This window comes from Bison bison, unplaced genomic scaffold (assembly GCF_000754665.1).
Source record: "Bison bison bison isolate TAMUID 2011002044 unplaced genomic scaffold, Bison_UMD1.0 scf7180017864108, whole genome shotgun sequence".
Classification (NCBI taxonomy): domain Eukaryota; kingdom Metazoa; phylum Chordata; class Mammalia; order Artiodactyla; family Bovidae; genus Bison; species Bison bison.
The window spans coordinates 7,309,231-7,323,694 of NW_011494680.1; the positions used below are offsets into that span (position 1 = coordinate 7,309,231).

Genomic DNA, 14,464 nt, shown 5'->3' on the forward strand with positions numbered 1-14,464 from the left:
TATTTGGTCTGTGGAAGACAATATTCAGTATTTACATAGTAGCACCAGTGCAAACATAATTCCTTATTTAATCTGAATAGTCGTTTAACCACCCGGGGCGAATGAGAGTAGAGATGTCAAGGGGAATGGGAGCTAACCCTTTATCTGCAATGGAGAGTAAGAGCTGTCTACACTGCACAAGTATCTCAGTGTGCACCGTGGAGGCAGCATTCCCGTGCTCTGTGGCGGCTCCATGCCGTCCCATCCCCTCTGGTGTCAGTCTCCTGAGTAGGGACAGGTGGAGCCGGGAGCTGCTGTGCTGTCGTCAAGGCCTGTAGTATCACTTAACCTTCTCAACTGTGTGCATGCGTTATGTGAACAAAACTGACAAGGTAAAAATAAAGAGAGCAGTATTGATTTATTTAGACCAGATGAAGTACAATAGAGACACACGGACAATAATTTCCTAAGGAATAAAAATACACTAAATAAAAGTATACAGCAGAAAAATCAAGGAACAGAAAAAGGTCGTAATATAAATAATTTACATCACAGAGCTTCAAAGATGTCATTTATCATATACATTTTTCTGAAAAAAGTGAAAAATGAATCCTATGTTACATATAAATTATATGCATAATTATTATAAATTCCATTTTATAATATTCACTGATTTGACTATAATAGTAGTATACAAATTCACAGAAAACTTGAAAACCAAGTAAAATAAAGATTACTGATAATCCTAACCTTCAAAGAGCCACTATTATTTACTCTCTAGGCATGAATATTCTTGTTTTTTTTAACACAATGTTAATATTATACTGTATATATATATATTTCAGACTTTCACTTGATACGTCTTAATTATTTATTCATGCCATCAAAAATACTTGCAAAATCCAAGGCCATGATATGCCACCAGATAGATGCATCCAAGTAGCCAATCCCCTGACTATGGAGCAAGAGATTGTAAATTGATCAGAATCAATGTACATATGAAGAGTCTGCAAGTTAAATCTGTAGTGAATATTTTGATAATTCAACCATAATCCCCTAACTTGAAATACAGTTCATTTATGAGTAAAGAAAACAGTAGTTTAAAAACCCATTACAGCAGTACATCATGGGATGTGTTTGCCATTTAATCCTGAGGTAATTCCATCTCAATCATGCAAAGTACCAAACACAAGTTAAGAGACCAAGGTCCAGCCTTGACCCCAGTGACAACTTTGCTGTATGGCTCTAGGTATCCCTCCAGGACATCATTTCCTCACCTGTGAAATGAAGAGGCTAAATTCTCTGATTCCTAAGGTTCCCCAGGGCTCTGACTTCTCTGCTAGTTGGGCATCGGTTAAACCTGCATTTGAACACAACTGAGTTTTAGTTATCTAGGAATGAGTATTCTTGTCTCAGCGTTTCTGTTACTTCAATCACAATTTTTTCTGCTTCCCTTCTGCCATTTTCTGTAACACAGAAAAAAAGTTTTAGGGGTGTTCAAGTCCTACATTAAACATAAAAGCAAAATAAGGACTCTGAGAACAAGAAGAAAGGATGAAGGCAGAAAGGGACAAAATGCAGAATAAAGGACTGAATAGTTTAAGGAAGCAGTCGCCTATACTCCTAGAACACATCTCACCCCGCAGCCTTTTCTCTCTAGGATGTGTCTGGCATGGAAGAACAGAGGGCACATTCACAGAAGCTCACCTGACATGATTTGTAAGTGCTCCAAAGGTTGCTTGCTATTCTTTCAAAATCAGATCTGCGACTGGAATGTATTTGGGTTGAGGGGAAGAACTACTGGTGACGCAGTTTAATATTATGATGTCTTTCAGGCAGCTCAGGGATGTTTTACAGAAGGTTAAAGACAAGTCAAAGGAGGTGGGAAGCAAGCAGATGGCAGACAGATGTCGTGAAAGGGGAAGAGAACAGACTGAACAATGACTCCTCCCTCTCCTCCTGGCTCAGTGGCAAGCAGCCAATGGCAGCTCCTGTGTGCTCCTCTCTCTGCAGAGGTGGGGACAGAGAGCTCCCAGCTTTGGGGGAAGAAGATGAGTGACCCACACAAAGCAGAACACACTATCTGAGGGCATGAACAAAGGACCTTTCTTTTTTGGGCCCTCAAGGATCTTGTCATGGGAGCTATGGACCAAGGCTGCTTCGAGTACGGAGGCAACCGCACAGGGGAAATCCTTTTTCAATCATGACAAATAGGTTTCAGGGAATATAGAAAAAGAAGAGGATAAGCTAGGCTTCACTACTCCATGCCAAACACTGCTGAGAACATTCACTTAACTTTACATCAATGGTAATACAAACCCTACCCTTGTTTTAGCAGTGGTAACATACACATGGGCAATTTCCTATGCACCTACTACCTACTAAGCACTGGAGTTTATATCTTCAGCATACCTATGAAGAGGCACCAATTTTATTTTACTGAGGAGGACAGAGCTCAGAGACCACGAGACAAGCTCACAGATGGCAGGGGCTGAGCCACAACTCAAATCCAGTCTATCAAGCCATGAACCTTTCTGAAACACAACAGCCGGCCCACAGGTTCTTGACCCCTCACTCAGAAGAACTTCCCATTCTCTTAGCTGAAAAGATGTTCAATTCAGCTCTCCTTCCCTCTCCTCAACCTCTCATTTCCTCCTCTTCCTGCCTTTTGGACTTTTGGTTCCAAAGAAAGATCACATCAGAGGGAAACAAAGCATCTGATGGCATTTACTGACCATGCGTCTCAGGCCAATTGTTTAACTTGTGGTCTTCAGTTTCCCTGTCTATAAAATGGGAAAAATAACCACATCATCAAGTTGTGAAGAGTAAACAATGAGCTACATATAAAGTTCTCAACATACACACCATGAGGGTATATCTGGTGAGCTGGATGGAACTGGAGGAATCAATGTGAACACATGATATGAGTTTACAGTATTTATGTGTACACACACACACACACACACACCTTGTTTATGAAGGCCTAGAAGATTGGCAATGACTGCTTTTCACTCTGTCGACCTCCCCATCCACACTGAGGGCCCTCAGGGTCCAGGCCCCGTCATCAACAAGGACTCTGGCATCTGAGCTGCAGGTCCTCTGTTGCCAGACCTAACCATCATCCTGGGCACCCTCACAACTGTTCAAACTCCAAAGCCCCAACAACTGCACTGTCGGAATCTCTGAGGAGCTGCTCCCACTGCCCCTCCAGGTCCTCATCTCATTCTCCAAGCATGTTTTGTATCGAATCACTGACCCTTCCACCACTGTACTTAACCTTCAGGCCTTGAACTCCTATAAAAGGTCAGTCTGCACATATTTTAGGATTTGCAGGCCACGGTTTCCATCACAGCTTCTGAACTGTGCTTCCAGAGCAAAGCAGCCACAACCAGCTTGTAAGTTAAACAGGGTGGCTGTGTTCCAGAAGGTTGATTTATGGACACTTGAAACCTGATTACATACAATTTTCACATCATAAAATATTACTCTTTTTCTGTTTTTTTTTTCCAACCATTTAAAAATGTAAACATGATTCTTAGTTTGCAGGCTACACGTAACTGCTGGCCCAGTTTAACCCATGGGTCAGTTTGCTGACACCTGTCAGGACCACTCTCTTCCCAAACCAAACAGGCCCCACAAATAATGCTTCCTTCTCACGCTCTCCTGTTCCTCTCCGCTCCTCACCCTAACTTTCTGCCTCACTCCTCTTGCGGACTCCTGACCTTGGACAGTCTGGTCATCTCTTGGCAGGCTCCCCAGCTCAGCGGGGGTCCGGGCACCCAGTTCCCTCAGCAGCCCCCATGGGCATCTGGTGGAAAGCGGCCTCTGGTGAAACAGCTCTCAGTGAACATCTCTGCCTGGTACCCCAGAGAGCAGATTGCTGGTGACTTGATCAAGGAGGCACCACAACAACTTCTCTGCTGTCTGCCTGCTTTCTTTGGCTTATGGCCCTTTCCACTGTCTTCCAAGCAGCCCCATCAGGCTGAGTGCTCACTGTGCCTCCTCCTTCCACTTTTAAGGAACCCTGTGATTACACTGGACCCATCAGAGTAATATAGGATACTCTCCCCATCTTAAAGTCAGCTAATCAGCAACCTTAATTCCCCTTGGCCATACAGGATGACCAATACATTGTGACAGGGCTCAGGAATTAACATAAGAACATCTTGGGGAAGGAGGCATTACCTGTCTGCCATACCACCCAAACTCTATAGTAGAACGCTGATCCATGGGGAATTAAATCTGTACACTTGGGGACTGAATCCATTCCCACCTATTACTTACCCAAGACACAGGAAAAGAAACAAGAGATCACAGTATAATCAGTGGCAAGAGATTTGCTCATGTTCCTTTACAGAACTTGGAATTCACTTAAGTATAAGGCATGATCATGTGAAGACAATCTAAAGCCCTCTGCAACAATAACAACTATACCACACAATAACTGCACGAGGACTTTAAAGGTGACCCTGAAATTCCACTTGATGTACTAACTGTAAATACTACAACAAATAAAACCATCAATGTTTTGCTTTGGTTATTCTTAAGCCATGTATCATTTTTTTCTTATAAAAGACAATGTATGCCCAGCCCTAAGCCTTGAGCATTATCACAAAAAAAAACTTTAGCATTCCTAATATATTATACCATTGGGAAAAACTGTGCTCAAGCTTAAAACCACTTAGGGCACCAATCTGCTTCATTCCTGACCTTGCTGTTAGGACAGTGGGAAGCCACTACACAGATTCTGAGTGCTGACAGAAAGTAAGGGCAGCATGAGTAAGACCCCATATGTGAGAGTTGGCACCTTTTCTCAGTTGCTGGTACCTTTCAGGATATTTGCAGCAGATTCAAAACTGTCCAACTTGAATGCAGTATGACCCAGGTTGGCCGCAAGAGGGAGCACGCTTTTAAGAACACACTGCCCTGCAGGTGGTGCTTTGTGTGTTACCACTAAAAATGAATGGAAAGATGCGTGAGCAAAAAGGATATTAAGACAATTAGGAGCAGGACTTGATTTTAATAACACTCTGCACAACAGAGCGATTAATGTATATAAAAAGAAGCAAGCAGACACCGAACTTTATAAATAAGCTTTGAACTAAGTGAGAAAAAGGCCCAGAATCAAACATATTTATGAAGGTCTAAACTCCTGGCGTTTACCTTAACACTGACCATGAACCTTACTATCAACTATACTCTTTATTTTATTAAGAATCAAATAAAATGTACATATTCAAATTTAGTAAAATTCATTTTCTCTAACACCACAGACAGCCAAAAGAACTAATGCTACAGATAACTGAAAGATAGTTCTTTAAGCTTCAAAGAGTAAAATAAATTGATCAAAGTCTTCCTACGGTGTGACAGTTCCACAATCTTTGAAAATATCCAATATAAGTCAACATTTCTTGATGGTCCCAGATCATTACCAAAAACATCAGTGACAACATCAGTGACAACAGTATGTTAGGAACACCTCAGGGACTAACGCATGCAGGACACATGCTCCACAGTGTAGAATTCTGTCTTTCCCTTTCGCTGTAGGAATTTCTCGTTTCTTGTTGACCAGATGACTCAAATTTGCTATTTTACACATGACCATGTAGACCTGATGTGGCTCCAGAACCACCGCTCTCCTGGCTCCTCCAAGGCTCTCTCTCCTTTCACTTCTGACTCCACCCACACAATACTGATGATGTGAGACTGCTCCCAGGCCTAGCCTCTCATTTAAATGGACACTACTGCTATGTAAGGTCTCATAATCTCTGAATAGCATGTGACTCCTGTTACTGTTTAGCTTCTAAGTCATGTCCAACTCTTTGGGACCCCATGAACTGTAGCCCACCAGGCTCCTCTGTCCATGGAATTTCCCAGGCAAGAATACTGGAAATTCCTACTCCAGGGGATCTTCCCAACCCAGGGATTGAACCCATGTCTCCTGCATTGGCAGGTGGTTCTTTACCACTGAGCCACCGCGTGAGGTTCCATAATCTTTGAAAAGTAGTATATGACTCCTAAAACATTATTATCTTTATCATTAGCGCACCTGTCATTAGCTGAGCACTTACTGTGTATTAAGCTTTAGCATTTTTATGTACGTTAACTCAAAACTCTATGTAACAGCATTACTTCCAAGGAAAGGGGCTACCCAACTTGCTTAGGAGACAGAAAAGGCTTTGAGTTCAAGATCTATTCTTACATCAAGCCCTTTGTTCTTGAAGACTGCAGATCATTTCACAGGAAAGAAAACAAGACTCAGGACAAGGAAGTAACTCTGAGTCTCAATTCCTGCATCTATAAAAATGAGACTAGTGATACTCGCCAGACAAGATCCTCTTTGACAAGGCTGTTGGAAAGATTAAATACTTACATGAAAGTGTGAAAATGTTAAAGCACCAAAATATTAGCATCTCATATTGCACAGCTCCCAGATATGGTTTCCAGGTGGCTCAGTGGTAAAGAAACTGCCTGCGATGCAGGAGACCCAGGTTCAACCCCTGGGTCAGGAATATCCCTTGAAGAAGGAAATGGCAACCCTCTCCAGTATTTTCGCCTGGCGAATCCCATGGGCAGAGGAGCCTAATGGGCTACAGTCCAAGGGGTTGCAAAGAGTCAGACACGACTGAGTGAGCACGCACGCACTGCACAGCTTGCAGGAGCATCAGCCACATAGCTGTGAGACTTCCTGAGGCAGCACAGGGAATGGTATCTGTGAAAACAGGGCATTCAGGCACACGTCTGTGTGCAGGTGTGGACCACATACATATAAAATGTACCATGCAGGCACAATAAAACCAGGGGTTATTAAAATAAAGTGACAACTGAACAATTCCTTAATAAGAAGAAAGCCTGCAGAAAGCTTTTTTGCCACCAACAGTGAGGTAACTCAGCTAGTTTAGGACCATGGTGACTTCCCTCCCTTTCCTTCAGAACCAAACCAATTTCAGGAACAGTTACAATATAGATATTTATATAAATTACTGTAGAAAAGCCTAAATCTTTCTTTTTCCATTTCTAATTTCTGCGGTTCAAAAAAGAATAAAGGTTCAAAATCACTCTATTTGCAGGAAAAAAGTCAAACCATTAAAATGGTTCAGAAGTATTTAAAGTAATTCTTTCACAATGTATTCTTTTACAATATATGTTAAATCACTACAGAGCACTGCCAGGCTTTTTCTTAAAAGTAAAACTGTAGTAACTACCTTCATGTATTCCAAAACTTGCTCTTATATTTGAGTATCGAGATGACTGACCATGAATTTAAAAATCTATTCTAGTCATCAAGAGACTACAATGCAAACAGGAGACTAAGGAGGGTGATAAAATACACCCTCCTTCTCAAAACTGTCTGACAAAGAAAGGTTCACTTGTGCGGGTGTTTTTTTGTGGGTTTTTTTTGTTTTGTTTTTGAGCTATGGCATTTGTAAATATCTCTAAGGCACTTAAAGATCCAGTATTTTAAAGATGGATTACAAAAATACAATGATTTGTTATCAGAGTAAGAGCTCTGAACTATTAACACAGGAGCAGCAATAGAGGAGGGTACCGACACCCACTGACACATTGGGCTCCCTCACAACAGCTACACCACTCAGCACTCAGCCATGTGCACAAACAACCTGATGGCTGAGCCGAGGCCTTGCCACAGTCCTGGTTACCTGGCAGAGCGTGCAGGTCAGAGAAAATTCAAGTGATCACAATTTCCATGCTTCTATCACCAAGTAAATATATCTATCTTATTTGACAGCACGGTTTATAAAGCTGGGCTCTTCTAGCTGGTGTTCTCATTAATACAGAAATCTCTGAGAATTAACTAAAGGAGACACCATCCCAATGATTGCATTCCCAATGATCTATTTCTTTTTTATCCATATCTTCTAGTCTTTCTACAGTGAATTGGTATAGCTATTATATGTGGCGGGGGTCCATGGATGAACAAAAACAAATGACCTTTTATTATCCTGTTCAGTAACCCTATTTAGTAAGCCATGCTTACTAAATACACCACCACTACACCACCACGGATGAAGCACAGCCTGGGAAACCTTCCTGGACCAGTTAGGAGTGAGCTGGCAGAACAGCTGCACCACTTCAGCAGCTGAGACACGCTGTACACCGCCACTCTGCACTCAGAGCGCACTTGGTCTGAAGGAATCGAGGAGCACTCACTGTTTACCTGGTACACACCGTCACTTACTTGTTAAACCATACAATTCTGACCTTCATTAGTCTTATCATTACTTGCTATTCAGTAGGATTCTGACTGACATGTCTAAGATGCATGAATGTTATTTTTGTTTATACATAAACTCTGAAAAGACTCACACCACACTGTTAAAAAGCCATCATTATTACCCAAACAACCCATGAGGAACAGGCTGTGGATGGCAGAGGTTTGCTGAAGGAGGAATTTGTTTAACTTCATTTATTTCAGTACTTTAAATCTTATCTCTGAACACACAATATTACAGTAAAAAAGTTAATGACCTCATAAAATATATTGTGTTGTTGGCCATGACATTTCCTTCCAGAAAACACCCAGATACCTTATTCCATTCCCTGAAAAGGTTGCCTATGTTAGATATACTACTATAGGCCACAGTCCCAGAGATGATTTTCCAGATATCAAGAATCATTTCTGAGCACAGAACTTGTAAATACAGGCATAGCAGGCCTCGTCCAGAGCAGACAATTGGTCCCGGAAGCTGCTGCCATTCACCACTGCCGTCCCCCCTCTTCCCATTAGGTTGTCAACAGCTCCCAGAATCCTCACATGGTCCCCTTCTTCTCTCCATTCACTCACCCTTCATCAGCAGCCTCAAAAGGCATCCATCTGATTCTCCACCAAGAAACAGCCATTTTAGCTTTCAAATTTTATTTTTCTCTAGAAAGATCTTCCAGTTTTTATTTCTCTTCCTTCAAACAGTTGCTTCAATGGATGTGTGTAACAGTAAAGAATGTGAAACAATCTAAATGTCCATCAGTAGGGAATATGGTTAAATAAATGATTATATATATATATATATAGTCTATATATGTAGTGATATACAGCTGATCCTTTGAGGCTGCAAAAAAATTTTAAAGAATGAAGACATTCTTTATCTACTGTTATGGAATATCAGAGATACACTGAGTGAAAAATGCAAGTGAAACTATTTGCAATACATTATACTTTATCATAACTTGAAAGAAAAATATTTATTCAAATATACTTATAAACAAACAAACTGCTTCTTCTATATCATTCCAAAGATAAGTGACTACCTCTCAGTAGGGAAAATGTGAGGTGGAAGAGGAGTCACTTTCAGTCTACAAACTTTTTATAACACTTATACCTTGACCCATGTGACTATATGTTTTTAAAATCAATTACTATAAACTTGATTAAAACTTTTATTTTCAGAGAAGTATTTATGATTATTTTTATCCTTTATAAAGTTGAGAGCTGGAAGACTGACAAACTGATTAGTCTGAGAATAACACTTTTATTATTTAAACACTTTTCTAATAAACTTCTATAAACACTTTTATTAAACTCCAATGCCATCACTGAGATAGCCTACATTCTCAACTTCTACCAGAAAGGATTATATTTTTATATAGCAAAGCAAAAACAAATTACTTAATAAAATACTTACATTAATATAGTACTTACAGTAATGTAATACTTAAATTGTAATACAAGATGCAAAGGCAATATGTTGTTGTTGTTTAGTTGCTCAGTCATGTAAGACTGTTTGTGACTCCATGGACTGTAGCCCGCCAGGCTCCTCTGTCCATGGATTTCTCCAGGCAAGAATACCAGAGTGGGTTGCCATTTCCTTCTCCGAAAGGCAATATAGAGAAATATAAAATTTTAACCTCTGCATGGTAATCATTAACCATGATAAATTCAAGGTTAGACATGTGCATGTAAAAAAACACTTATAAGTAGTTTTACAAATTACTTATCACAATTACCTAGAAATGAGTCTGAAATTTTAACTCATTTGATAGCCTACAATAAGGAAATCCGGTTTTGTTACATACACAAAATTAAAAACTCCATTAAACTACTGTGTCATCTACCAATTAAAATAAAAAACTACTTAAATTACCATTAATGGGGCAGGTGACCAGAGATCATTTTCATTCACACACATCTCCTAAGCGTCTACAATACATTTTCTGCTTTCTAACATTTTATAATCCAATTACAACTGTTAGAGTACTCAAAATTCAGAGTATAAGGTTCTCATCACGAGGTTAACAACTATATGAATGAAAAAAGACCTCGCTAGCAGACAGGGAACAGGAGCCCTAAGGAAATACAGCCCATCAGCTAGCCTTTCTGCACAGGGACCTCCTTGAAAAGCAGACATGGGAAAGGGAGTAAATCCTGAATGAAAATGTATAAGAAACCAAAAGCTTGAATAAAACAAGAAACAAATGTGAGAAGGAGTGCTGGGTCCAGGTAAGGCACTTTTGAAAGGCAAAGGTGAAGAACAGGGACTGTATCCCAGAGTTGATCAAAAGCCACTGGGTGGAGGTACAGAACTCTTCAAGAACACAGAACTGGAAGACAGGCTGGGAATTCAAACTCCAGGTCTTCTACCTATTAGAAACTCCTTCAGGTTCATGAAGTCTCAAATTCTTTCCCTGTAAAGTGGCACAATAGTACCTAAGACATAAAGTACTTAAGACACAATAGTACCTAAGACATAAAGACATAAACTATCATGAGGACCAAATGAGACAAAGCATGCCAGCACAGTGACTTTTGTCAGAAGAAACAGTAAATTTGGAGCTCTGCTTTGTTCCCATGCAGGGAAAAAAATGATCAGGGTTGCATTTAGGACAGTTAACTTGATAGCAGTATGCATGATGGATGGCACAAACTTGGAGATTATGGTTGTCTCCTGTTAACGACAGCTGAAGCAAAGGGATTAAAACTGTTTCACCGCCATGAAAATGCAAGACAGGAGAATCAGGAACAATGTGCAATAAAATGACAAATCATTTCTAAAAAAAGTAAAGTGAGGAATCAAAGATGTCCTTTGAGTCCAGATGACTAAGAAAACGTGATGATTAAGATAAACAAGTAAATGGAGAAAAAAAATTAAATCTGAAAACAAAACACTTCAGCTCTGAATGTATTTGATTCAAGATAACAAAATGACAGCCACTTAAAAGAGTTTTTCAAGGAAACCAAGTTAAAGGCAAATCTGAAGCTTTGGAAAGAAAATGAAGCTATGCAGAACTCGGGCCTCGCAAAGAGGGAAAGAACAGTGGGAACAAGAGGCCTGTGGTGGCCAAAAGGGAGAAAACAAAGCTCCCAAAGGGAGATGAGGAGGCCCTCTCAGGTGGCCTGCACCTCAGTGAGGTGAGAAAACAAAGGCCACGGGGCCCAGGAGTCTGAGATGCTGGCCAGGAGAACAGGGAAGACAAGGGCCTCAGGGTACTTCACAGCCCACAGTTCTCAGATGCTCACTGCACTTCAGATTACAGACTCAACTGACTCATGATAATGTGGTCATTATGGGTTTACAAGAGCCTGCAGGTTACCACATAGTGTTAATTATTGCAACTCAACCCCCAGACATACTTTTTTTCAGTATCTCTAAGCTCAGAACTGTAACTTTCACATTCTTATTTCCCTTGACCTCCATCCACATAGCTGACTCCCCTCCATCTACACTGAGGGCCAACTCTCAGATTTTCTCCCCTCTAATTCTGGCTTCAAGATCTTGCATCTGAACTAGCTTCTCCTTAGAAACAAAGTTGTCAGGCAACAGGTCCTTTCAGCAATTCCAGAGTTGTTTTATACTTAGCTTTTAAATCCCATCTAGATTTTAAACTCTAGGTGATGCTGATGCTACCGTTACCATTCATAGGATGTAAAAGTTTATTGATTTCTGGCTACTCATGAATGCATTCCCCCCACGGAAAGGATTTTTTAGGCTAAACTGGAAAACTTTTTATTACTACCCACCAGTCATAAGACCTCTCTTACTAATTTCTGAGAATATGCACACACAGTATTGGACTCTCCATTCTCCTAGGGCTGGGAGTACCAGTGTATCCTAAAGACATCTTGCTGGTGCTGCACTGTTGTTTATATCCCACAGCTATAAACCCACTTACATCCAGCATGAGTCGTCCAAGAGACAAGCGATGGCAGATTAGCCACTTAAATGTGCATCTAATTACATCCTTTAACAACTGCCAAGAATAAAAGCTCAAATATTTTCCTATACGTGGGTTTCTTCTCAAATACATATATATTACAACTATCACACTTTAACCTCAGTATTTGCCATATTTCTTTAATCCAGTTTTCACACATGCCGGAAAACCAAAACAGATTAATAACCATAACATTAAGACATAGATGCTATTAAATTGCCAGTCACGATGTAGTTTTACAAGACCAAAATAAATATGGAAATCAATCTTTTTAGGGCCCTCTTTGTATTCTTTTCATCATATTAGTTTACAAAGAGTGTAACTGGGTTCATAATTCTAAACGAAATGAGACTAGTCTTTAAGGAACAGAATAGAAGTATCTGTAAGAGCTACAATTTACTATGATGCCCAAATGAGCACGGCATCTAGTAGAGTAACCAAAGACTAAAGTAACACAATCCCCATCTTCCCGGTTAACAGCATCACTCCAAGGTAGTCAATATTTTAATAACACTCCATCAGAAACCTCATCTAAAAAGATATCACTATAGATTCACACTAACTATCCTTTAGATTATTTTTCAATGCACACAATTATATTCATGTCTCTACTCTTAAGGAACATTTACAAGCCAAAAAGGAGAAGGAAACTCTGAGATCAGTGATTTTGTAAGGTAATTTTCACTAATGGGGGGTAGCACGGCAGAGCAAACCACATGATCTTGGCAGCATGTGTGGAGCATGAAGCATGCCCAAGTCTAATTTAGCCACTACCAGTAAAAAGGTAACAGGGTTTTGAGCAGTTGACTTTGAGAGCCTCTGTTTAAAAATCCATAGAATGGACAGCATGCCACCTAGGTTGTGAGAAATACATGAAAGAGTGCTTCTATTACCAGCCACGATAACTAAAAATGCCATGGATGTTTCTGATTCCTTCTGAACACAGCTTCCCAAATAATAAAACGCTACACAGCTGGGCCTATGATCGCGGGCTACATATGCTGAGAATCAAGTGGTTCCATATGATTCCCTTACTAAGTTGTCCTCCCTGGAGGGCAAGATGAACATGCTGTACATTTTCAATAAGCACAGGGCAGTGATTAAATCACCAAAGCCTCCAGCGTCTGCACACAGAACTATAAAACTTAACCTCCTAGCTTTCTATCTTGCTGAATGGTAAGCAGCTAGGGTCACCCTTCCACTTAAGAGTTTACCTCCTACCGGCCTGAAACACGAACCTGTGGGCCGCTGGCCTTCTATCCTACCTCCTCCTCATACACAGTCCAGTTTTCCTTTGAGTGACAGAATTTGCTTTCAACTGGCCCTATGGAATTTAAGTTTACTCTGAAAAGTACTCTTAAAAAAAACAAAAAAGAAACTATTTCGGTAACCTGCTTTGTGAAGTCATCCAAGCCTCCTGCAAGCTGCCATTAAGTTCTATGTAAACATATTACTCAATTTTCTAATATGTAAGTATCCTCAACTGGCCTCAGACATTCTTAGTTTTATTATGTTTCAAAATATCACTTTGTAGACTTTATTAAAAGCTAAATAAAAGCTAAGATTATAGAAATAATAACAATGGTCAGCTATTAAATTTACATATATAGCTCTGTAGTTTATTGAAAGAATAAGGTATGTAAAAAAAAAAAGAGAAATAATTGTCATATTGTTGACCAATAAAAACTATGTGCTACGTATGATCCCATTTTGTTTTTCGTTTTTGTCTGCTTGAAGTATAGTCGATTTACAATAAGTTTAATATGCAATGAAAAATCCTTAATGGCTGAACACCACACTTTAAGACTGGTTACACTCTGGGTATTAAGGGAGGGAGGGGAAATGGGTGAGAGTGAGGTGGGTGAGGGGAAGGAGGAGACTTTCTGTATGGTTAGGCTGCTAAATTTCTTTCTTCAAAGAGAATGTAATACTTAAGTAATAAAGGTAAATTAAAAACTAGGAGAAAAAATTATTGGCACAAACTGTACCTCCTCCATACCCAAATGATTCTAGTAAGTAACATTAAAAAACATAGTTAGGTTCTCTAAATGTTAAAGAAGACAGATGAAAGCACAGTATTGGGGTGGGGGATGGCCGCGGACTCGTACAATCCTCCCCTCCTTGCTGCCCCGTTCCTGGGTCCCCTCCACGCCGGCGCTGGAAACCCCCTAGGGACCAGCCCGCACTTCACATGAGTAACCGCCCAACCCCAAAACCGAAAGTGGGAACAGGCTGCGCCGCTCCAGCCCCAACACCCCCTCCCCTCCGCTCTGGCCCCAGCGGGCAGGTCCGCCTCCTCCAAGACAACAACAAAGTC

The 14,464-nt window shown here is 40.4% G+C and overlaps 2 protein-coding genes across 2 annotated transcripts in view; one reads left to right on the top strand and one right to left on the bottom strand.

Moving 5' to 3' along the window:
* Positions 1-5,839, bottom strand: part of PCMTD1 (protein-L-isoaspartate (D-aspartate) O-methyltransferase domain containing 1) — a 38,117-nt gene extending 32,278 nt beyond the window's left edge. Inside the window, exon 1 of the mRNA XM_010838945.1 lies at positions 1,257-5,839. The gene's annotated coding sequence lies outside the window, so the exon portion shown is untranslated. The remainder of the gene's footprint in view (positions 1-1,256) is intronic.
* An 8,150-nt stretch (positions 5,840-13,989) lies between these two features.
* Positions 13,990-14,464, top strand: part of LOC104987916 — a 10,939-nt gene continuing 10,464 nt past the window's right edge. The window contains exon 1 of the mRNA XM_010839013.1: positions 13,990-13,993. Within this exon, the coding sequence (XP_010837315.1) occupies positions 13,990-13,993 (4 nt within the window). The remainder of the gene's footprint in view (positions 13,994-14,464) is intronic.